At 35.3% G+C, this 24,086-nt stretch overlaps 1 protein-coding gene and 1 long non-coding RNA gene across 2 annotated transcripts; both read left to right on the forward strand.

Moving 5' to 3' along the window:
• Positions 1-1,970: 1,970 nt before the first annotated feature.
• LOC142541489 (uncharacterized) lies at positions 1,971-3,244 on the forward strand. The gene is made up of 3 exons (XR_012819353.1): positions 1,971-2,084; positions 2,613-2,674; positions 3,133-3,244. It is a non-coding gene; the product is annotated as an uncharacterized LOC142541489 (long non-coding RNA).
• A 9,114-nt stretch (positions 3,245-12,358) lies between these two features.
• On the forward strand, positions 12,359-20,158 carry LOC142542798 (chaperone protein dnaJ 13). The gene is made up of 13 exons (XM_075649627.1): positions 12,359-12,634; positions 13,385-13,671; positions 14,162-14,359; positions 14,453-14,567; positions 15,313-15,399; positions 15,666-15,754; positions 17,067-17,151; positions 17,373-17,426; positions 17,850-17,930; positions 18,452-18,529; positions 18,941-19,180; positions 19,593-19,700; positions 19,777-20,158. Exons 1-13 carry the CDS (start codon positions 12,491-12,493, stop codon positions 19,831-19,833), a joined length of 1,623 nt encoding a protein of 540 aa, XP_075505742.1. The 5' UTR covers positions 12,359-12,490; the 3' UTR covers positions 19,834-20,158.
• Positions 20,159-24,086: the final 3,928 nt, after the last annotated feature.

Below are 24,086 nucleotides of genomic sequence, written 5' to 3' on the forward strand. Positions count from 1 at the left end.
CTAAGATTTCATAAAATTAACCGAAATAAATTGAATAGATCGATTTAAATCAATTATGTTGGTTATTTCGGTTTAATCGAAACTTTGTCCTATTTTATTTTTGTAATTTCGTTATATTTGATTGCTAGTGATGTATCGGATAGTTTTCGGGTCCCACTAGGACCAATGAGTTCCTTCAACCAGCTAAGAAGTGACCGGGGTAGTCATCATCCAAGGAAGGTAAGTTGGAGAGATGGACCCGAGAGAGCGCAACGCCTGAATTCAAGTAATTAGTAATTTCGAGCTGAAACTATGGCAACAGAAGTTGGGATCACAACATGGGTTGCGAGGCTCAGTAATTATCAACATGTCTAACTACACCTCGAGGTCTTTAGGCGAATCAAGGCAAGAGATGGCCGAGGTGATGGTGCACTGAGGTGGTTACCTACTAAAGTAGTGTGAGATAGGCTTAGGGCACCCATAGGGATGACAATTTTCTCCGAACCCGTTGGAGGATCCGAACAAATTCCGAAATACGTGACACTCATGTGCATCACCAACTTCGTGCCGACTTAGTTGAACATATTTGGTCACAATACAACAACAATCTTTGAATTAGTATTTTGCATCTTCTCTCAAGTTTAATTTATTTTCTTTTATTTTTATGCAAGTGTTATTTATTATTATATGTTGTCTCGTTTTATTTTAGGTTTATAATAAATTTTTAATTTTAAATAAGTGATACTCATAAAATTAAATTAGTTTACGTACTAAATATATAAAAACATATTATTATTAATATAAAATAATAATAATTTAAATTTCTTAAAAAATTTGAAATTGAATTTATTTAATTTAAAGTAAGAATAAGATGAATGAGTGGACAACGGGACCTACAAATAATGAGTGCGAATGTTAAAATGAATGTGGGAGAATAGATGTGTTAATGTAATGTGTATGTGGCATGTGGACCCTACAATTTTTGATGAAGGTGGTGGGTGTTATAATGTTTGTGTTTACCGATCCTTGAAACTCAGGCTTCGTGCCTATAAGAGCACCCGCATTGGTGGGTGTTATAGGCACGAAGCCTGAGTTTCAAGGATTGGTAAACACAAACATGAGCTAAGATGTTGGGTGTTCTTGAGGATGCTAGTATATATATACACGAAAAGAGGGAATTAGATCCAAATAGGGGTTTTTGTCTCGAGAATAAGGGTTTTATTCGAATGATAGGGGAATGATTGGCTGACGTTGTATGAGTCGACCTAATTTGCAATCACGAGCTTACCAGGTGGTGCACATTTGGGCTCAAGACTCAAGTTAACATGATGAAGCTAGTAATGAGATAAGGCTCTTAGATTGTAGTACAAAAAATAATTTTTAATATATTATTTAATGAAGTATTTAATGGGTATTTAAGGAAGCATTTGATGCAAGCATGATTCTATGTCGGATCATATCAGGTCTCCGGGTTCTACGATCAAGATCATCATTACTTTTCTTTTATAAATACTCAGTTTTATGTATTTCTTTATTAATTTAGTTATTATCGCGTTTTGTGTGCACTTGCATTGTGAGTATTTTTTTTAGTCATACTTTGACTTGAGCGTTAGAGTGGTTAGTAATGCCTGAAGTAAATATTACAATTTGTTGATTTAGTAATATGAGATTACTAAATAATTAATGATTTTTAAAGAATGAAATATGACATATTTTGGTCATATGAAGTCCAAATGATTTAAAATTTGGATATAACGTAGAAAACTCAAAGATATAGAAGTTCCATGTTTTGAGTTTTGAAAAATTTGATCGTTTGACTGGTCCAAAGGGATATACCTGGTGTTAAAATGTTAAATAATGTATATTATATTATATTATTATATTAATATAATATAATATAATATTTTTTTTAAAAAAAAAACAAGATAAATGTGAAAAATTTGCACGGTGATGAATCTCATTTCACAGAGAGAGGAACAGAAACGTGATGGGAGAAAGAGAAATAAAGTTTCGATTTTTCTTTTCGATCGTGCGACTTATCGGTTTATCCAATCGACGAACCGACTTCAGTTTTGGGATCGTTGACACGAGGTCTTCGATTTGAGGTATAAATTTCATATTTTTGGTGATGTTTGAAATTCGTCGATTTTTGAAATAAATCCGATAAATTGTTAAATCATACTGAAATTGAAGATTGTTGAATAGTGTATGATTTTAACAAAGTAGAGAAGATTATAGTGGTGTTATTTTGAATTATTCCTAATTTGTTATAACTAGGGATTTTTAATCGTTGGATTGAGATTGGAGAGTTGTTTGTCAGTTGTTATTAATTCTGATTATATATTCGGAGTCTACGAAGTATAGGCTACACGTTGATATAAAGTTTTCGTAATTTGACGAATGTTATAAAATAGCCTATTATTTGAGGTTAATTAATTAGGGTGTATTTGATGGTAGTATTGTGAATTAAAAACATCAGAATATTAAATTATTGAACAATACGAATTTATAATCGAGTTTTATATTTTGTTGAATTAATTGTTGTTGGGCTATTTGATGTTATATATATTGAGGCTGTTATAACTATGTTGATACGGTGACAATGATTTGATAATTATTGTTGAATTATTTAGATACATCACAAGCCTCAGGATCAAAGAAGTAGCCAGATTTGATATATATACTCGATTATCAGGTACGTGTTGACATACGAGCATATGTTGTTATTGTTTAGTATTGATGAATACTATTGTGTTGAACGATGGTAAATCACTGGATATGGGTGATTTGATAGTATATTTGTTGTTGTTTATTATTGTTGATGTTGTTGGCTGTCGTTGTTGGGAGACGTCACGTTGATGTTGTTCGTTTAACGATATTGCTGTCGCCGAAGTTGGGGTGCGACGTATCGTCGATGTTGTTGTTCGTTCGACTATATTGCTGTCGCCGGAGTTGGGGTGCGACGTATCGTCGATGCTATTGTTGCAGTGTGATGTTGTTGAGGTTGTTGATGGCTGATTTTCCAGAAACGACAAAGGGGGAATTTCTGTTATCATTTCAGTTATATCTTATGTGGTTATTAATATAATTGTTATGTATTACGATGATGATTGTTGTGTATGCTCACCTTTTGGGGCTGTTTCTGTTGGACAGGTCACAGGACTATGCTGTGAGACATGATAGAGGTGAAGGACTAGGTGTGTCTAGTCAAACAGTCCTGTAGTTGATAGTAGATAGAGAGAGTATAGTTTATTGTCTTATTTGAGTTGTGTGTATGTGTTTATTATATTGTTTCTGCTGCACTGACGTAGATAGTGTGGTGATTGCACTATTTTATCGTATATGCATTATATTATTACGTTGTCAAAAAGAAAATTTTTATGCATATGACGTCACATGTTGTATGATTACGTGACGAGGTTTGGGTCGCCACAATTGGTGGTATCAGAGCATATGTTAGATGTCTGGGATGGTTAGGAGTTGGGTTTGTGATGAGGGAGTTGGATGACGATATTATCTGCGTGTGTCTGTGCATTTGACTTGTTATTGATGATTTCTCGATATGATTGATTGTTTTTTAGTTGCGTGTGCTTTCGTGCGAAAGGTGTGATGATAATTACTGGATTGTAATTGTTAAATGATATGATTAATAATTTGATTTCCAGTGATGGCAGCTAGAGAACAGGTACATCCACACGAGGAAACAGAAGAGGTTGACAGTGGGTTTGGACAGATGAATCCATTGCCACATCCTCCTATGGGACAGGCACCTGCAGATCAGCCTTTATTGCCTGGTGAGGTGACTTTGGCACAGTTCAGCAGTTATCTTCCGCCGAGATTTGATAGTTCTGAGACTGGTGAGTGAGCCGAGAAGTAGATTGAGATGATAGAACAGATATTTGTGACCGCTCTATGTGCTAGGTCTGCTTGGTTACGATTGGCTACATTTCATCTTTCGAGGAATGTACTATTGTGGTGGCAGACGACTGAGGCCGGATTGAAAGCTCAGGGCCGTACTGTTGATGGGATGTGTTTCGGTCTCGTTTTCTAGATAAATATTTTTCTATAGCAGCCTAGACAAAAGAAAGAGAAAGAAATTGATGATTTGAGACAGGGTAGTATGTCTGTTGCTGAGTATGAGACTCGATATTCTGCATTGCTGAAATATGTGCCACATATTGCTACGAATGTTCATGCTAAGATGAGGCATTTCTTGAAAGGGTTGAAGTTAGAGTTATTTGATCGTGTGCAATCGAACAACCCAGTATCATTTGAGGATGCAGTGACGAGAGCTGAGATGGCTGAGTTGGTGATGCAGGAGTATGGGGCTCATGGACGTTTATCAGAGACGACTAGGGAGTCATTGCGACCACAAGGGACAATCTTTTAAATATCAGAAGGGTTCATCTTCTTTTTCGGCATCATCTGGGAAGCGTTGATTTGATTCACGACGTGTTGAGAGTCGTGGGGGCAGTTCTCAGTCTGTTCAGAGGAAGAGAAGAGAGTCCAGAGCAGTGAGATGTTTTCGTTGTGGGGGACCTCATCTGATCAGACAGTGTACACAAACCGATATCACCTGTTTTGAGTGTGGCGGTGTGGGCCATATAGCCAGACAGTGTCCTAGTAATGAGGGACATCGAGAGCCCAGTAGTGATAGAGGTAGATCCTCAGGGAGAGGAGGAGGACGACAACCTCAGCAGTCTACACCGCGAACTTCTGGAGGATAGCCACGTATGCAGAGAGCTGGTCCGCCTCAGGCATAGGTGTATGCTTTGACCCGGGAGCAGGCAGAGGAGGCACGAGAGGAGATGATAGCGGGTAAGTGTTATTTGTGTTCTTATCCTGCTTATATTCTTATTGATACAAGTGCCTCGCATACATTTATATCGAAGAGGTTTGTGGTTGAGCATCATATGCGCACGTCTCCATTGTCTATGCCTCTTTCTGTTTCGACACCTTCTTGAGTTGATATATCAGTTGTATCTATGATATCAGATGGTATTATTTCTTATGAGGGTTATGAGCTGAGATCTGATATGATTATTCTAGAGATGACTGATTTTGATTGTATTATGGGAATTAATGTGCTGAGGAGATATTGTGCGACTGTTGATTGTTATCAGCGAGTAGTATATTTTTATACAGATGAGAAAGAGCATTGGACATTTTATGGGAAGTGTTCTCGTCCCCGTGTTCCGTTGGTATCTGCCATCCGGATGTCTCGGTTATTGGAGCATGGACATGAGGGTTATCTTATTTATGCTATAGATGTGACAGAGAAGAAGAAAGAGGTGAGAATAGAAGAGATACCTATAGTTGCTGAGTTTGTCGATGTATTTCCTGATGAGATTCCAGGCTTCCCACCAGTTCGTGAGGTAGAGTTTGGGATTGAGTTGATGCCAGATACTTCCCCTATTTCTCGTACTCCTTACAGAATGGCACCAGGCAGAGTTGAGAGAGTTAAAAGCCCAGTTACAGGACTTGTTGGACAAAGGATACATTCGTCCTAGTGTATCGACTTGGGGTGCACCAGTCTTATTTGTGAGAAAGAAAGATGGGACGATGCGGCTTTGTATTGACTATCGATAGCTGAATAAGGTAACTATCAAGAATAAATATCCCCTCCCTAGTATTGATGATTTGTTTGATCAGTTGCAGGGAACATCAGTGTATTCGAAGATTGATTTGAGGTCAGGATATCATCAGATACGAGTTAGAGAGGAGGATATTCAGAAGACAACATTCAGGACCAGATATGGGCATTATGAGTTTTTAGTTATGCCGTTTGGGTTGACGAATGCTCCAGATGTGTTCATGAGTTTGATGAATAGGGTATTTCAGGCCTTATCTTGATCGATTTGTTATTGTGTTCATTGATGATATATTGATATATTCCAGGAGTGAGGCTGAGCATGCAGGGCACTTGCGTTCAGTGTTACAGGTGTTGCGAGATAGACAGTTGTATGCCAAACTCAGTAAGTGTGAGTTTTGGTTGGATCGAGTGGTCTTCTTGGGTCACTGTTATATCGAGAGATGGGATTTCTGTTGATCCAACGAAGGTCGAAGCCGTGTTACAGTGGTCTGCACCTACATCTGTACCAGAGATCCGTAGTTTCTTGGGTTTAGCAGGTTATTATCGTCGATTTATCGAGGGATTTTCAGAGATGGCTAGACCTTTGACACAGTTGACTCAGAAAGGTGTGCGATTTCAGTGGTCTGAAGCGTGTGAAAGGAGTTTCCAGGAGTTGAAGCACCGACTGACGACCGCACCTGGTGTTGTCAATCCCTACAGAAAATGAGAGGTTTTTTGTTTATACTGATGCATCTTTACATGGTTTAGGATGTGTTTTGATGCAGGATCGACATGTTGTGGCATATGCCTCGAGACAAGCTGAAACCACACGAAACAAGGTACCATGTGCATGACTTGGAGTTGGCAGCCATTATCTTTGCCTTGAAGATATGGCGACACTATTTATATGGTACCTCGTTTACGATTTATACTGATCATAAGAGTTTGATATTTTTGTTTACACAGACAGAGTTGAATATGAGACAGAGACGATGGCTAGATTTGCTGAAGGATTATGATTGTGAGATTGAATATCATCCTGGTCGAGCCAATCTTACAGCTGATGCATTGAGCCGTAAAGTGAGTTGTACTGCAGAGGATGTGAGTCGTTTATCAGCTATGATGATGTCTTGTTGTTCCTTGGGATATAATTTTGATATCTCGACGACTCCTATCCAGGTATCTACCTTATTAGCTGAACCTGATATATATGGTTGTATTCGTGATGCATAGATGACAGACGAGAGAGTTCAGCAATGGAAGGAGTTAGTTTCTCAGAAACAAGATACTCGTTTTAAAGTGGCTGATGATGGCAGATTGAGGATGAATGATAGATGGGTAGTTCATAATATATCTGAGTTGCGCCAGGGTCTGTTGCGGCGTGCACATTGTAGTCGATATTATATCCATCCTGGTGGCAAGAAGATGTATAAGGATCTACGTTCTCAGTTTTGGTGGAAGGGAATGAAACGTGATGTTATTGATTTTGTACGTCGATGTCTTAATTGTCAACAGATCAAAGCTGAGAGGAGAAGACCGGGAGGTGAATTGAGGAGTTTAGAAGTACCGACTTGGAAATGGGAGCACATATCGATGGACTTTGTGACTCATTTGCCAAGAAGTTACTGGAACTATTAATGCTATTTGGGTGATTGTTGATCGATTGACGAAAGTTGCACTATTTTATACCCTATAGCATGAGTAGTACGTACTTGACGATGGCACAGTTGTATATACGAGAGATTGTACGGTTGCATGGGATTCCAGTGTCTATTATATCTGATAGAGATCCTCGATTTACTTCTCATTTTTGGGAAGGATTGCAGACTGCGATGGGGACAGAGTTGAGATTGAGTACAGCTTATCATCCCCAGACAGATGGTCAGACTGAGCGTACTATTCACATGCTGGAGGAAATGTTGCGTGCTTATGTTATGGATTTTAAATCTGTTTGGCAGTCATCTATTCCATTAGTGGAGTTTGCATATAACAATAGTTATCAGAGTAGTATTCAGATGCCTCCATTTGAAGCATTGTATGGGAGACGTTGTAGATCTCCTTTATACTAGGGATGATGTTGATCGAGCTGCTGTCACAGGTCCTGATATGATTCATGAGATGGAACATAAAGTAAAGTTGATACAGCAGCGATTGAAAGCAGCTCAAGATAGACGAAGACCCTTAGAGTTTCAGCAGGGCGATCGAGTATTTTTGAAAGTTTCTCATTTTCGTGGCACAGTACGATTTGGTATGAAAGGAAAGTTAGCACCGAGATATGTTGGACCGTATGAGATATTGCAGCGGATAGGCACTTCGGCTTATCGATTGGCTCTACCTTCATCTTTATCTGGTATTCATGATGTGTTTCATGTGTCGATGTTGCGGAAGTATGAGCCGGATCCTTCACATGTGTTAGATATTTCTGAAGTTCAGTTAGATCCTGATGTGTCTTTTGTTGAGAGACCAGTTTGTATTTTGGATCGATCTGAACGGAAGCTTCGTAGTAAGCTTATACCGATGGTGAAGGTTCAGTGGGAGCATAGAGGTGTCGAATAGGCCACTTAGAAGACAGAGCGGCATAAGAGAGAGCTCTACCCCTACTTATTCTGATGATATGACGTATCTTTATTTACGCATGTTATTGTTGTTTTTACTTAATTTCGGGGTCGAAATTCATTTAAGAGGGGTAGAAATGTAATGCCTGAAGTAAATATCACAATTTGTTGATTTAGTAATATGAGATTGCTAAATAATTAATGATTTTTAAAGAATGAAATATGACATATTTTGGTCATATGAAGTCCAAATGATTTGAAATTTGGATATAACGTAGAAAACTCAAAGATATAGAAGTTCCATGTTTTGAGTTTTGAAAAATTTGATCGTTTGACCGGTCCAAAGGGATATACCGGTGTTAAAATGTTAAATATTATATTTATATTATTATATTAATATAATATAATATAATATTTTTTTTAAAAAAAAACAAGATAAATGTGAAAAATTTGCACGGTGATGAATCTCATTTCACAGAGAAAGGAACAGAAACGTGATGGGAGAAAGAGAAATAAGTTTCGATTTTTCTTTTCGATCGTGCGACTTATCGGTTTATCCAATCGACGAACCGACTTCAGTTTTGGGATCGTTGACACGAGGTCTTCGATTTGAGGTATAAATTTCATATTTTTGGTGATGTTTGAAATTCGTCGATTTTTGAAATAAATCCGATAAATTGTTAAATCATACTGAAATTGAAGATTGTTGAATAGTGTATGATTTTAACGAAGCAGAGAAGATTATAGTGGTGTTATTTTGAATTATTCCTAATTTGTTATAATTAGGGTTTTTTAATCGTTGGATTGAGATTGGAGAGTTGTTTATCAGTTGTTATTAATTCTGATTATATATTCGGAGTCTACTAAGTATAGGCTACACGTTGATATAAATTTTCGTAATTTGACGGATGTTATAAAATAGCCTATTATTTGAAGTTAATTAATTAGGGTGTATTTGATGGTAGTGTTGTGAATTAAAAACACCAGAATATTAAATTGTTGAACAATACGAATTTATAATCGAGTTTTATATTTTGTTGAATTAATCGTTGTTGGGCTATTTGATGTTATATATATTGAGGCTGTTATAACTATGTTGATACGGTGACAATGATCTGATAATTATTGTTGAATTATTTAGATACATCACAAGCCTCAGGATCAAAGAAGTAGCCAGATTTGATATATATACTCGATTATCAGGTACGTGTTGACGTACGAGCATATGTTGTTATTGTTTAGTATTGATGAATACTATTGTGTTGAACGATGGTAAATCACTGGATATGGGTGATTTGATAGTATATTTGTTGTTGTTTATTATTGTTGATGTTGTTGGCTGTCGTTGTTGGGAGACGTCACGTTGATGTTGTTCGTTCAACGATATTGTTGTCGCCGAAGTTGGGGTGCGACGTATCGTCGATGTTGTTGTTCGTTCGACTATATTGCTGTCGCCGGTGTTGGGGTGCGATGTATCGTCGATGTTGTTGTTCGTTCGACGATATTGCTGTCGCCGGAGTTGGGGTGCGACGTATCGTCGATGTTATTGTTGCAGTGTGATGTTGTTGAGGTTGTTAATGGCTGATTGTCCAGAAACGGCAAAGGGGGTATTTCTGTTATCATTTCTGTTATATCTTATGTGGTTGTTAATATAAATGTTATGTATTACGATGATGATTGTTGTGTATGCTCACCCTTTGGGGCTGTTTCTGTTGGACAGGTCACAGGATTATGCTGTGAGACATGATAGAGGTGAAGGATTAGGTGTGTCTAGTCAAACAGTCCTGTAGTTGATAGTAGATAGAGACAATATAATTTATTGTCTTATTTGAGTTGTGTGTATGTGTTTATTATATTGTTTCTGCTGCACTGACGTAGATAGTGTGGTGATTGCACTATTTTGTCGTATATGCATTATATTATTACGTTGTCGAAAAGAAAATTTTTATGCATATGACGTCACATGTTGTATGATTATGTGGCGAAGTTTGGGTCGCCACAGTGGTCAATCCAGAAAACTATTCCACCTACCATTCACGAAGTTGTTATTTAAGTATGTCCATTGTTGCGATCGAAAATGTGTTTAGATGGTATGAATAAACACTTTTAAAATATTTTACGATTAAATGAACTACAATAGTTTGTTCTTGAAATGTGTAAGTGCGAAAATGATCCGACTAGATAAATGATATATTATATTTGACAATTTAACAATAAAGAGATTAAAATGAGATTTGCAGGAATATAAGTGCGTAATTTAACACAAATATTTCTATAGATGTTCGAGATAAAACTCATATGTTCCCTTCTTTCACTTATGAAGGTTTCTACTAAAAGACTTTTGTTTTACAACGTCATGTAACAATCTACTTCAGTTAGGACTTATCAATATGAAATTCTTAGTTATTACTTTACACTTCTAGAATCTAGATATTTAAGAACAATCCAGACACCAAACACAAAATCTAATGGTCAGACTTGATGACTTGAGTTGTTGGTGATGCACAAAATGATAATTGATGATTTGGTATGATTCTGATAAGCGTGTGATATGTTGAGCAAACTTGAAAATATTTCTTGTAGGAATACTCAGAAATATTGATAATGTAGATAAAAAGATGTGGAAGAGTTGTATATCAGATGTTTCTTGAAGCTGAATCCGCATTTATAAATAATTGGAAGCTTCCGAAGGTCAGATAAAGCTTTTCAACGACCACTTGTAACAATTCCCGACATAATTGACTTATCTCTTTCAGACGAAGTACATATCATTAAATGATTATTTACTTTTTCAATTTATAGCTTATACCTTCTGAAAAACTGTTTTGACTTTTGACATTTTAGAAAAACTTTCTGCCATATCGACATTTGTCTAAGATATTTCGTACACTATAACTGACAGTGTCAGAATAGTTGGAAGTAAAGTATCCACTTTGTTTTGCACATATTATAACCAACAGTTGGATAATAACGGTTTTTATTTAATGCGAGTCAGTCAGAAAATAAAAGATATGTCGTTGGTGAAGAATAAAGCAATGGAGCAACTAGACTTGATATGTCACTTGAACGGTTGCATATTACATCAGCGGTCGGAAATTTGAAATAAAAAATAATATAAAGACATGTTATTGTGAAAGCTTGATATTGTTATTTTGTCAATCACCAAAATTTATGGTAAAAATATATTCTTTAACACCTAGGAATCCAATTTTCAGATGTCGGCCATTAGGGCTCAGTTCATGTCTGCATAAATCCTCAGTCATTTTTCAGTGTTCTAAATAGCGCTGTCTAGGATAATCTCCTAGATGCTGGGCGGTCATCCACCGTCCCGATTTTTAAATCCATCTAGGCGGTTGCCTAATGTAATTTATGTAATTTTTTTTTAAAAAATATTGTTTGGCATAATTTTAGACAATTTGTATGGGATAAAGTGGATGATACCCCATTGATTTTGACTTTAAATCTAATATAATGAATTATTGGAGAAATATAGTGACATATAAAAAATTAAGTATTTAATAAAAAAAGAAAAACCTCCTAAATGTTGCCTAAGCTCCTAGATTCTAGACGGTGGGTGGTCGTCCACCTACCTTTTTTTAGAATACTGATCATTTAATCTCGAGCAACATCTGCAAAGAGACGAATGCTCCTAGCTTTGTAATTCAGCACTAACTCTACTGATTTTTTTCTCGAGTATTATCAATTACTATTGTTAGTTTTATTTAAAACAATTTGGTTAATTTGTTTATTGACAAAAATAATTGATTTAAAATGGGCATAGTTTTTGTGTTTCTTATGAAGAATTTAGCAGTTATAGGTTAGTAAAAACCATTCCATTAAAAATAATATATATTTTTTTAATTTTATTTAAAAACTCTAACACAAAACTATTCAACTGTATTTAGATACTTGGTTTATTCGGTTCAACCGATATTTTATGAAATTAACTAAAATCAAAACGAATAAATTAATTTCTTAAAAATCTGGATTTCCGTATCAATCAAAACATTTTCGAATTAAATCGATTATATAGTGCATTTCTCTTAAATTGAAATTTTGTTCATCCAGATTTTTTATAATAATATTTATTATTATTAACATTATTATGAATATTTTTAATTTATTTCATATAAAAATATCATTAGGTTTTTAATTTTAATAATAAAATAATAGAATATTAATTTTATAATAAAGAAGGGACCGGGCCGGGCCGGGCCGGGGTAAAAAACCCTGCTCGTTCAAAGCCAAAATCGCATGAGCCGCGATTCTGAACTACGGTGAATCGAGTGAGTGGCGCCAGTAACTATTTTATTTGGGGACAATTAACATAACATCTTCCAGCTAAAACCCTAAACCCCTCGCCGATTCACAGTGAATTGAAGACATGAAGGAGCGAAATGAGGAACCCAACAGCAGAGAACTGTATGCGTTGCTTCACATTTCACCTGAAGCATCTGACGAAGAAATCAGAAGGGCTTATCGTCAATGGGCTCAAGTTTATCATCCTGATAAATACCAAGCTTCCCAAGTACAGAACAGCTCACTCTTTTTTATTTGCAAATATCGATTGTTTCCTCGTATTTCTTGTGATATTTAGTCAGATTGTATCATTGATTTTGTGAGACGAACTCGATGATTTGTTTTAACGGATGACAGTGTAGTATGTTAGTGTTAGAATGCTATAACACTTAGATTTTCGTCTAGAGGGTGTAAACTTATACGGTGAAAATATGAATTTTTTTTCACTGGGAATCAAATGCCTAGGTGCATCAAGGCACTCTGGCTTTTTATCAATGAAGTGGAAGGATCTAATAACCTAGGTATGCTCCTAATCTAACTCAAGACAGTGGATTGAATCACTTGGCTGGGTTTTTCCTTAATACCTACAGTCTTTGACTTTAGCCATAAAAAAACTCGTGGATGTACAGGAGACAATGGTAGAAACATATAGTCATTAGATGAACCAGGATTTTCACATGAGTAAGGCAATATTCATTACCTATAAAACAAGAATTTTGACTAGATGATTTAAAAGGAAAAAAATGGCACGCCGTTACCGGAAAACACCAAGATGTCATCTCCTAGGCGCGCGGCGTAGCTTTTGCGTGCTTGACAGCTATTTCCTGAACCAACGAAATTCCTTGAAACTCATGATCAGTAACATTAGATTCTTTCACTGAATAACGTGCCCGATATGTAACATTATTTATTGTTTAACCTGATTAAGCTTTTTGTTTTTGCTGTGCATCAAGATATGCTCTGGTTAATTGTTTTTCAGATGAAGGAAATTGCTACGGAGAACTTTCAACGAATATGTGAAGCTTATGAGATTTTAACTGATGAAAATAAAAGGTTGATATACGATATATATGGAATGGAGGGATTGACGTCTGGCCTTGAGCTTGGCCCTAGACTTAACAAAGTCGAGGAGATCAAGGAAGAGCTTGAGAGGCTGAAGCGTCAGAGAGATCACGAAAAGCTCTCTGCACATGTACGAACATCTGGCTCTATTCTGGCTAATTTGTCATTGCCTGAATTTTTAGATGGTGATGGCATTATGAAAGGGTACAACCTTTGTTCTCTAAATCCTCATTGGCTTTCAATTTAAATGTTATGATGTTTTGTTTTGGCTAGCTTGTTTTCGGGAAACTTTTACCTTGCATGAACTATAATGCATAGTATGACATGCAGCATATAATAATATATTATCACATTGGTGCTGTTCTTCCTTTCTTCATAAATGGCCAAGCTGTTCTAGAAATTGGGCATTTGCATGACCGATGATTTTCTCTCCTTAAGCATGTGCCTATGTGGTCTCTCAAATTCAGATGTTCTGTCATCTAACTGTTCTTTTGATCATTTGTCTTAAAAACCCTAAGATTCAATAGCTTAACTTTCTCTGCTAGTTTCAACTGCATAAAAAAATTAAACATGGAAACAGCCTTGTGTTTATATCCAGTCTTAGTTGCATTCTCAGCTGGAGATTCCAACTGCACATTCCTTTCATTATCTTTCTTTTTTCTCATCCTCTGTTAATGTTCATGTTGAATGTCAGGATGGCTATGGCTAGTGAAGTTCAATCTCAAATATCCAAATCTAATTCTATTGCTATTGGTGGAAATTTGGCGGTTAAAGGATATTCTGGGGGTGGTGGTGCCACAGCTGTCTTTAGGCATCAATTATCTCCTGTTTCTTCTGTAGAACTAATGGGATCCTTAGGTTTGCAATCACTATTAGGAATTCAAACTTCACGGTGGGGTTATGTCTTTACCCAATAGGTATATTGTATCTTCTTAGGTGAAAGTATTTTCACTCACTAACCTGTACTTTATTTATTTTTTTGCAGCCAGTTGTCTATTCACTCTACAGCAACAGCGGGTGTTACCATGTCTCTGAAAGATGGCTCATTGAATCTATCTAACACCTGGACCCGTCAACTGTCAGAGACAACAAATGGAAATGTTAGAATTTTCTATATTACGTTGTTATTCCTGCAATGCAGTGATAAATATGCATTAGTGCTTGTGGTCTTTCAGGAACTTGTGATAATTCTTGGAATTGAAAGATCTTTAGTTGATTATATTAGTTTTATTGTGAATAAATATTCTAATACATTGTACTTGTGGTTACATTTATATATACATGTACTGCTATAATTTTTAATCTGTATGAAAATGAGAATTTTCTTTTATTATCCAATTCTCTTATCATTGGGTCACATTATCGATAATCGATATTGACCTGATTGTAGGCCTTTCAAAGGCTCCTGCTGTGTCGGTTTTCATCTTCTTCTTCTTATTAACAACTAATAATCTATAATGTGAACATGGGTCACATTATCGATATTGACCTGATTGTTGGCCTTTCTAAGGCTTCTGCTTCTGGTGTGTCGATTTTCAACAAAAGAATTAATGTTAGATACATAAGTTCAAGAGGGGCGCTCAAACCTAAAAGATTAGTCCATTAGTCGGGAGATCCACTGCACAATTTCTTATGGAGTCGATATAGAACCAACACAACTTGTTCATTCATGCAATGCGTGCATGGGAATCGGGAACGGAGCTTTATGTTTGTATTACCTTTGTCATATTTTGGTTGCTCAATGTCCAATGAACTTTTCAAACAATACCAACTATTTTTAACCTTAAAATTTATTTCTCTCCCACTTTACAAGTAACTCCTTTCTGTCCCTTTTTTGTCTCACAGATTCAGCTTGCTTTAGGTTCTGAGTCTTCCATAGGTGTTGGATGGCGAAAGAAGGCGGAAAAAATGTCTGCTTCCGGAGAGCTTAAGGTAGCATTGCTTTTAAATTTCAATTGTTTGTGTTTGTTTTCAATTTATATATTTCTAAGTAGGTAATGCATAATTCTTAATCAATTAAAAGTCGGTATTGAATTATTTGCATCCATTTTTCCTTATTGATATAGAAGAGGCAATTTCATGATCCCTTCATTTATATGTGATTTCATCGTATGCTCTACCAACATTACTACGGATTACAATAAACGAGCGCTGTTTCATTCTTAATTTAGCACTTATCTCATTATCCGATCTTGTAGCTTGGCGCAAGCTCATTTGGTGCAACTGCTCAATACACTCACCGCTTTTCCTCAAAGTCACATGGACGCGTTGCAGGCACAGTGGGAAGGTGTCTTTTACTTTTGTTTGTTTGAACTCTTGAATGTTTGATGCTATTTCATGGTTATTTCACTCTCTCCATTTCAATTGCTAAACCGCCAATGTTCATGTACATTTGACTGCAGCATGTTCGTGAAACATTTGAGCTTTTTTCTTCTAAATCTCTGGTCAAGCAATTAAAATCTTCTCTTTGGATTTTGGAATCAAAATAGATGGTCAGGATCAGCTTTCCTTTAGTTAATGCAATCAATAAGCTATCTTAGAAGAATTCAAAAGAAGATCAACTTGTTGTTATGAATTTCTCCGCTAATCTTAACTCTTTGTCAGATAAATAGCCATTTTAAAAAGAAGTAACCAGGAGAAATTAGAATTAACTTAGGGAAATGTACGTCAACATTCTTTTTGCTACTTGAAACATATATGTGTTTATAGATCCTTATAATGGAAAAAAACATAAGTTAACTTTTGATATCAAATTATCACGAAACAAAAGAGTGTATGGACTCGTCAAGAATTGAAAGCAACATTAAATTTTCTCGGAAAAATACTTCATATAAGTATTCATAAAAAATAAATGATAATGTATTACCTATTGATGTGATCCCCGAGAATACTTATCTAAATGAGGCCCAACAACTTGATTGGGTCTTTGTTGCCTACTCATCCAATATTTTACATTATGAAAAGCTATAGATAATTTTAACCATGTATCCCGATTTTTAAAATTATATAACAGTTGAAGTGCTACGTTTCAATAGCTATGACAACAGGGGTTGATTATTGTTTCCATTGTTCTCTCTCTCAATAAGTGCACAAACTTGCAACTCTTGATGGTCGAAGACTTTGGCACTAATACCGGTTGTAGTATCGAGTCTTTGATGTTTTACCATGTGTAATAGCTGGTAGTAATGTTCTAACTCAATTGTTTTTAAACAGTACAATGTCCCAAACGTCATCTTCCGGTCGTTACCTTTAAGGGCAATTATTGCTCCCAACAATAATAAATAAATATTGTTGCTTCGTTCTTGACCACATTACAGATACAAAATTAATAGATCGTCATTTGTCCAGCAAGTGCTACAATGTATGTAATGATATTTCCCATAAATAAATTTCAACGCCTCTTCGAGCTAGAAACTATGTTAAGTTCACAATGAATTTATTCATTTTTGTTCTCGTTTTTAATTAGTATTTAGACATTCAGAATAAATCTTGTCACGGTTTTTTGGAATATAAATAAATAAATAAATATATATATATATATGCTGAAGTCTGTACCAGCTCTGTAAATCAAGCTTTTGTCGTCCTCTATATGTTTGCAGTGGTGCACTTGCATTTGAAATTGGAGGTGGAAGAAAGATATCTAAGTTCAGTACCATTCGAATGTTGTATTCTATTGGAATTCAGGTATCCATATGACTAGCATACATTTCAGTTAAACTTTGTCGTTTTAAGGTGTAGTCAACCTTTTTTTTTAGCATTAAAGATGTCGGAAATTTGCATGGCACTGTTATTAAAGTTGACTGGCGGCATACATTTCAGTTTTGTTTGCACTTTTTTCTAGCTTACATAACTACTTTGAGCAAAATTTTCCCACCATCACTTATTCTTAGTTTTTACATCCACAGGGAATTCTTTGGAAATTTGAATTGCATCGTGGAGGACAAAAGCTCATTGTTCCTGTAAGTGCTTTCTCAAACAGTGTATTGATCTATAAATGACTCAGTTTTTAATTATTGTTGTTTACCTAATTTCTGGTCTCTTTGAATGCTAAAGTGATTACATAGCCAACCTCATGTGGTGTTCGTGGTTTATATTCTAGTTCTTTTGGTTTCTACATAAGCTTGTGCACTTTCTGAATAGAGATTTACTGTGACTCTTGTGGAACGTAAACATGAAAGAGAAATAGGGATGCCATTTTATTTGGCCCAGTGTGTCATTTTTTAGTTCTTTCTCAGATCAAATGACTCCGAGACATGCTAACTTGATTATCTATAAGAGCAATCTAAACTTGATCTTTTTAATCATCTGAGTGACCTCTATTATTTGTTGGTATCATCCACAAACGTGTCTCATGAAATTTAATTATGTACCATTGTGTGCAGATATTGCTGTCCGATGATTTGAATCTGCTCTTTGCTGCTGGAGCATTCGTATTTCCAGTTTCGTTGTATTTTACACTGAAGGTTAGCTTAGCCTGTGGATTGATGTGAAAATAGCCAATTATGTCTGAGCATTGTTAGCTGAGATTTTCTGTCAACTCTTCGAGCTGTTCTCTCAACTTATTAGGCTACTTATCAATAGCTAGGTTAAATCATATCTTTGTTGAGAAGTGAATCTCAGCATCCATGGTTTGTTTGATTTTGTTCTTGGAATTTGTGGTTGCAATATGCTAACATATGTAATTGACCTCTGCATGGTAAAGACAGTTCTATCTTTTGTGAGAAGACAATTGGATGTCTTTAAACATGTTTAATTACTACTAAGCTCATGTTGCGTGCTATCGTTATCATGGTGTCATGCCTGCAAGCATATTTTGGATGTGATGACCAGTTTTAACATATATTTTGTCATGTTTATTGTCCTTTGGTTTGTTGATTTAAATTTTATGTGAACTTCTTGATCATGTTTCCTCTATGGATATTTAGTTGTTTACTTGTTTAGTTGGATTATATAAATGCTTGTTGATAATGTCCGTTTTTTTCAGAACTTTGTTCTCAAACCTTATTATCTTAGAAGGGAAAAGGAGAAGGCTTTGGAGAATGTTGAGAAGACTCGAAGCCAGGTACGTTATTGTTGTGTTTTTGTTGGTAAATGGGTATTAAGTTATCTCTATTTACAATTTAAAAATCATGTATCCTTGCAATTCAAGAGCCATTGAGAGACCGAAGTTTGTGTTGCACACTCTAGCGAGGTCTTGTGGTGGCTAGGGTAAGGGAACAGTTGGTTCTCAGTATGGTATCTCTTTTGGTAGCACAAAACACATTGGTTTAGTTCTATGATTCTTTGATCAATTCAGGTGGAACTTGTAAAGCTTACTTCGGTAGCGGAGTCGTATATCTTATAGCTTGCTTTGTTTTAACTGAGCACTGATTTGTCTTTGCGGGAGCTTTTAGCCTTCTCCCTCCATATCTTATTTCAAATCGCAGCTATGTTGTCTGACATTTGTTTTTCTATTCTGGTTTTCTCGGCGCAGGTTCAAGAGGCAAGAGCTGCAGCTCAGAAAGCTCAGCAGCTGTTACAAAATGTGGCTGATAGGAAAAGAAACAAGCAGTTAGAAAGGGACGGATTGGTTGTTAGAAAGGCATTTTATGGAAATCGTAAAGCCATGTTTGATAGGCATAAATTGGAAGAAACAGAAGATGAAATGGCTTCACAAATCATAAACGTCACAGTACCTCTAAATTTTCTTGTTAATGATTCTGGGCAACTCAAGGTTGGTCATGTGTGTGTGCGCGTATGTTTGCGCGCGCGCGCGTGCCTCTCTCGCTATATATATTTATGTTGCACGTGATATTGACCAGTGATTAAATATGATATATATTCTATGCTGTCTTGTTTTATTCAAAATGATTTGAAGTTTCAATTTACCTCTTCGGTACAAGTATGGACAGTACCTTAGCATATTTCGTCATGTAAAAGAAACTTTTAACACAGAAAAAATTTATTACCTGCCAAACAAATGGAGTGGCATCTTCATGTTGCAATATATTTTAGTTATTTTGCTCTGTAATCCTCAAGATCTCTGATTCCTTATCTGTTATAATATTCATTTCTTTTAACTAGGAGTAGAGGTTAAAATTGTGGACGTTGAGTGTGTTTTTTTGGGCTTGGTACTGTTTGTGCAGCTTCACGAAGGTGTGAAAAAATCGGGAATAATGGGCTTCTGTGATCCCTGTCCGGGAGAACCTAAGCTGTTGTATGTGGAGTATACATATGGTGTCAGCAGATACGAGGTAGCTGTCTCAACTTATCAATTATACCTAATATCTGGGGTATTTGATACTTAAATTTTGCATCTGATTTCAACAGGTCGTTGTAGATGATTATGAGGAGTTACTAATACCCCAGGAAAGGCACAAAGTTTAAATGTCTACACACATTCTGAACAGATCTTTTGAGTTCTTTTCTTTTGTATTTTTTTTTGTGAGTAGGGGATAAATCTATTTTGAATGTGAAAGTAACAAGGTTTACAGGAAATTAACTGACCCCTACGTCAAATCACAAGAAGTTCTGGATTTGAATCATACAACTATTCTTTTTCCTACATGATGATACTTATCGGTGGCATCTTTGTAACCATGAAACACATTTTGAAGTTTATTAGTATCTATAAAGCTTTACCTTGTAAAACGAATTGTTTGGCGAACATGAACTTTATTTTTAGTGTATTTGTATGGATTAAAGGCCTCAACACGGGCTCAAAACGTAGATTCATCGTTCTTATATCTGACATGCCAATTTTTTATGTTGACCACTGCAATTATAAATTTTTAACTTGTGCTATAATATTGGGATCCAACACGGTGTATTGTCCCTGATAGGGTGATCTTATTGTTCATCAATAGTGTTAGGTTCTTGTTGTATGCATATTGCTGGGATTGTGCCAGACGCTGATGGCTGTAGCGGGGTCAACAAAGTTTGGTCTAAATCTGATGTCCGATAATCCTGCAGTACGATCATCTCCATGTTACCAAATCACTGATTCACTACATTTTCACTAGCCCTCGATCCAAAAGAAAACATCATGTGTGAGGCTGGCAAAATTAGTTCCAAAATCTGGTTTCATCACAAAACGAGTACCTCCCAGCAGGGCCGTGCTTATTTGGAGTCAAATGAGTCCAATGACTCAGGCTCATCCCTTTTTTGGGGCCCAAAAAGTTTTAAAAAAAATTATTATATATAATACTAGATAGCCCCCACATATGCATCTATGGAAACGAAAGGAAAAATCCAGTTTGTGAAGAATTAGTGCAGCCGAAACATGAAATTTATTATTAAAAAAATCACTCGTAAAATTTTAAGAAATTATCGGTCCTCTTCGAAATCAAAGTCAGGAGTGGATGAATTAATCTAGCTGGCAATAAGACGACGTTGGTATGATTTACCAAACCATTCTAGTTTTCTTATCGGGGTGGAGTAATTGTAGGAAGCATAACGGATTAAGGACAATTATAAAAATCGGAACAAATCAGAAAAAGAGAATCAATAATATATTACATTCGAATTAATGATTTATTCACTCTTTCTGAGGCGGGGATTCAAGATTTGAGACTTCCCTTTTGTTTTTGCTTTTGTGATATATACACGAGGAAGTTTCCAAATCATGAAATCTTCTGCTATGAAACTTTGCTTGAGAGTGCATAGAAAAAACCCAAATATTTCTTAAAATATGTATTCAAAATTTCAAATATCAATATATATAAAGTATAACGAGATGAAAAATTGAAAACCCTAAAGGTCCCATGGAATCAGTCCATTCGTTCACCATATCAGGTCCAGCTAAGATCAAAATTCAAAAGTGAAAGGTTGAAAATGTGTATGTGGGGCGTATCAAGAATGTGTGGTGATTGGCTATAACTGATATGTATATTTGATGTTGAATTCGGTTGGTGAGTAAGACAACTTTTCCCAGTTATTTAGTTGTGTAGAAAGTGGGAGATTCATTCAAGCTATTACTGTGGCTAAAGATTGTTTGCGCTTGATCATCAGCGTCTTTTTATGTGATACTCATATGAATAATGATTGCATTTAGAATCTCAAATGCTCATATTACTTACAAAATCTTGTTGACTGTCCCGGTCACAGTAGCAAGTGCAGAGCGAAGTTTCTCAAAGTTAAAGCATCAAAAATTTTCTCCGATCAACCAAGTCACAAGAAAGATTGAATGAATTGGCTATGTTATCTATTGAGAAAGAAATTACTGAAAAACTTTTCTCCGATCAACCAAGTTAGATTCAGGCTCAAATATTGTTAGGATCGGCCCTGCCTCCAGTAACACAAATGGAACTCTATATCAAGAAAATGACTCCCTATTGTCCCTAAAACATGAGATTTAGAGTAAATGACTCTACAAGGTTAGTTTCTTAGAAAAAACAGATATAAGAAGCTTGAGTTGTTCATGAGAAAATATTTTTTACTCGAGAGTACGAAAAGAAACTATCCGGAACTCATTCTTGGGAAAATATATGACCCACCGGGTATGCCACCTTTCATCGGGTTGGGATTCCTGCCATCCAAAGAGTATCACTAAATCGTCAGCACATGAGTAATACTCTAATCCATTCATATACATTCATATATCCAATTTATAATTTATTTGTGTAACTTTGTTTTCCTTTTTTATCTTTTATAATCCTTTCAACCATGATTAATTAATTCAGAAAAAAACAACCCACATCTTTGATTTTTATTCCTCTATTTTCTCCCCTCCACACCCTTCCCATCACCTTGCCGCTAGCTCTCACCGCCACCGTTGTCAATTTAGTGCATGTTTCAGCCACAGGAGGTGCTTCACTGACAATACTTTACCATCTCTAGTTAAACTTTAGTTTGAGATATCTTTGTTAACTTTTTAGATCTAAAACCACTCACTCCATTTCACCATTGCATTTCTAACGTATCAATCCTTTCGGGTCATTGTTGACGGCATCGTGATCGACACCTGTGCTTTATTTTATTTATAAAGCGTAAACGAATCATTAATAGTTAAAATGTAGCTAGTAAAATTACCATTTTATTTTATGAAAAACTAAGTAATAATTTATTGTTTAATTAATATTTCATTTTGTCAATATATTTAAAAGATTATTTCTTAATCATATGCAAAGTGCCATTTTTATATAAGAAATATTACAAAAAATAAGAGGAAGAATATGATATTTTACTTGGACAATATAAGAGGAAGCATATTAAAGTTTCCCATGTTAAATTTTTTTTTTAAATAAACACCCACACGGTGAAGCACTTCCGGCAGCGTGGCGGTAGTGACTAGTGAGTGGTGAGATGTAGAGTTAAAAACAAAGAGGTAAGTTTTTCTGTTTAACCTAAGTCAAAAGTTTGGGTGAGACGATCTCACGAGTTGTATTTTATGAGATAGATCTCTTATTTGGGTCGTCCATGAAAAAATATTACTTTTTATGCTAAAAGTATTCCTTTTTATTGTGAATATCGGTAGGATTGATTCGTCTCACAGATAAAGATTCGTGAGATATCTTAAACTAAATTGTGGTACAAAGATGAGTAAAAAAAAAAAACAAACAAACAAAAGAAACAAAATCGCACAAATATATTATAAATTGGACAGATTGTCCTAATTTGAATGACTTGTTATTACCCGTACGCCATAAAACCAACATAATTTCACCCAGTGTGTATATTGAGGAAGATTTGTTGTATTTATGTAAATATATATATTTATTTGTTGAGCAAAGGGTAATATTGCACACGCTCAAAACCGGTAATAAAAAAAATTCTATAATTGAAGAAGATTTTTACGACAAAGAAATTGAAAGTCTATGGATATTTTCATTTAGATTATGTATTTAGCTAATTAAGAGTATCTTTTAATTAATTTTTAGTTGATTATTATTTATTTAATTCTTTTAGTCAACGTTTATAAAAAAAATTAACTAAGATAATAAATATATTTTAATTATTAATTAGATTAGAGCCGGAACGCCACCAGCCTACAACTCACTAGGCTTAGACGAGCCAAACTTATAACATATTAACGTGACATTAGGGCACCCACATTGGTTGGTTAATGGGTGTTAATAACACCCATTAATTTTCGCCCACCAATGTGGGCGCAAGAATTAATAATCTTGGCTGACATGGCAGCCAAGAAATTCATCAGAATGAACGGCGTTATTTCGAAATTTGCGACGGTTTTTCGTAAACCGTCGCAAAGTGAAAAACGTCTGTTTTTTTTAAAAAAATGTCGCTATTTGCGACGGTTTTTTAACACCCGTCGCTATGTGACCGTCGCTAATTATCACCAACGGCTATTTTCAAACGGTAAAATTATGCACCAACGGCTATATTCGATTATCGTAATTCGTTTTCTTTGTATTTTGTGTTTTTTTAAAGAGATTGTGTTGAATAATATTTTAAATAAAAGAGTCCAACTTTTTTTTTCATTTCTTAATAATATTTTAATAAATATTGGAATTAAGTTATTTTTAAAATAATAATACTATTTATTTTTAGTAATATTTGTTGTAAAATTTTAAAAATATTAGAAAGATATTGAAATATTAAAAATAAAAAAAAATGAGTAAGTGGACAGTGGGACCCATAAATAATGAAAGTTGAAATTAAATGAATGTGGGTGTGTGTTA

Source organism: Primulina tabacum, chromosome 4, assembly GCF_025594145.1.
Source record: "Primulina tabacum isolate GXHZ01 chromosome 4, ASM2559414v2, whole genome shotgun sequence".
Classification (NCBI taxonomy): domain Eukaryota; kingdom Viridiplantae; phylum Streptophyta; class Magnoliopsida; order Lamiales; family Gesneriaceae; genus Primulina; species Primulina tabacum.